General features: G+C 31.7%; 1 protein-coding gene across 1 annotated transcript in view; it reads left to right on the top strand.

The window, feature by feature from the left end:
• Positions 1 to 754, top strand: part of LOC119587960 (probable dimethyladenosine transferase) — a gene marked incomplete at its 5' end in the record, with an annotated part of 1,906 nt that extends 1,152 nt beyond the window's left edge. The window contains 1 exon segment of the mRNA XM_037936671.1: positions 426 to 754. Coding sequence (XP_037792599.1) covers positions 426 to 620 — 195 coding nt within the window.
• Positions 755 to 1,801: the final 1,047 nt, after the last annotated feature.

Below are 1,801 nucleotides of genomic sequence, written 5' to 3' on the forward strand. Positions count from 1 at the left end.
GTGACGTCCCAGGGATTCTTCTCTGGCCAACCCTGACTGATAAAAACATCAGTATAAGAAAATACTTTTAGAAATACTGTTGAAAAGTTCCATTGGTGGACAGAAAATGGGCATTATTTGCACAGGGAAAACCAAATTTAGTTCTACTTATACACTGCAGATAGACAAAAGACTTCTCCAGTATGTAGTATGATAAAAAAGGATATCATTAAAGCACATGAAAACTTAATTATTGTTTTTAATGTTATGTCATGCTATCCTAGCCAATAGGATTATCATAGCTATGAAACACCTTTTTTAAATGAAATCCTCTTATTTTTGAATATTTTGTTTAGAATTAAAGGAGACATAAAAGTTTTTTTCATGAAAAGATTTATATGTGTGAAAGGTAATGAAATGTCTAACTGATATTCTCCTACTTTCAGACCTTAGAGAAGAACTATAAAACATGGTGTTCTGTGCATGAAAAGAAAATCCCAGAGGACTTTGACATAAAAACAAAAGTTGAAGATATTTTGGCAGAAGGTGATTTTGACAAGAAAAGAGCAAGACAGATGGATCAGGATGATTTTCTAGCATTATTACATGCATTTAATAAAGAAGGAATTCATTTTGTATAGGCATTTATAATATAGAGTTTAGGAAATTATATTAATCAATTGCAAGGTCAACAGTTAATAGCCAATACTATTTAGGTATTTGTACCCTAGTGAAAGATGGGGAAATATATTTTTGTAAACCTCTAGATCTTTCACACTGTTGTTTTATTTCTAATTTTCAGTATCATCATGAACTATTGTTCTAGAAGTTTATGGCCATCAGTTACTAAAGTTTCATGTTTTTTCATATTGAATGGTGAATGATGATACATTGAATGTGTGTGTTATTTGGTAATATTTATCCATCATTATTCAGCATTCTATGCAAGGAACACTTAAGACATTTTTCCCCTCATGTTGGTTTTTACTCATATTAATCAACATGTCAAATTGCATGGTGTGAGTGTGCAGGATTTGGCTTGTCATTGTTTTGTATTTATTATTGGTGTGTATAGAAGTATGAACTCTGTGTAAAACAGTAATGAAAGATTAAGGAAACATCAGTTGATGTGAATCTTTTATGGTTGTGTAATTGTGTGCTGCATGTTGTATATATGAATTTCTGATGCATATTCTTACTCATAAGAGTTAGTTATGAAACTTTGTCATTGACTTATACACTCCATTCACAATAACCATTATTCATAACAACAGAAATTATTTCTTGCAAATCACTGGTTATATTCCCAGAGGCAGTCTATATTTTCTGTTATTTTTTATCATCATTTAGAAAAAAAACTGTTTTTAGGATTATCCTATTTTATGTATTTATTTTGTTTATAACCTTGTGCATAGAAAGTCTCCATGTTGTCTTGATCTGTCAGTCTTGGGGACCAACCTCTTCAGGCTTGCTGCTGAGCCATATCTGATGTGTAGAAACTGTTTACATGTGAGAAAATGCTCAGTAGTAACTCGGATCAACAGACAAAGGTTCTCTCTGTTCAGATTTCAGATACGACAGGGTTTGGAGGACTCTTGATTGTTGAACCGGTGTGTAGTAATTACCACAGTATATGTGTCATGTCTCCACAATATGCTAAATGATTAATGTTTGATTTGCATCTCAAAGAAAAGAGGGTTAATTGGGTAAATAAATGTAGAGGATGATAAGAAGTATAAATGTAAGTCAGAATATTATATTAGAGGTTAAAACAGAAAAGTGTTAATGTTTGGGGATGAATAAGATGTACAGTCATGTCAGA

Source organism: Penaeus monodon, chromosome 23, assembly GCF_015228065.2.
Source record: "Penaeus monodon isolate SGIC_2016 chromosome 23, NSTDA_Pmon_1, whole genome shotgun sequence".
In the NCBI taxonomy this organism is placed as follows: Eukaryota; Metazoa; Arthropoda; class Malacostraca; order Decapoda; family Penaeidae; genus Penaeus; species Penaeus monodon.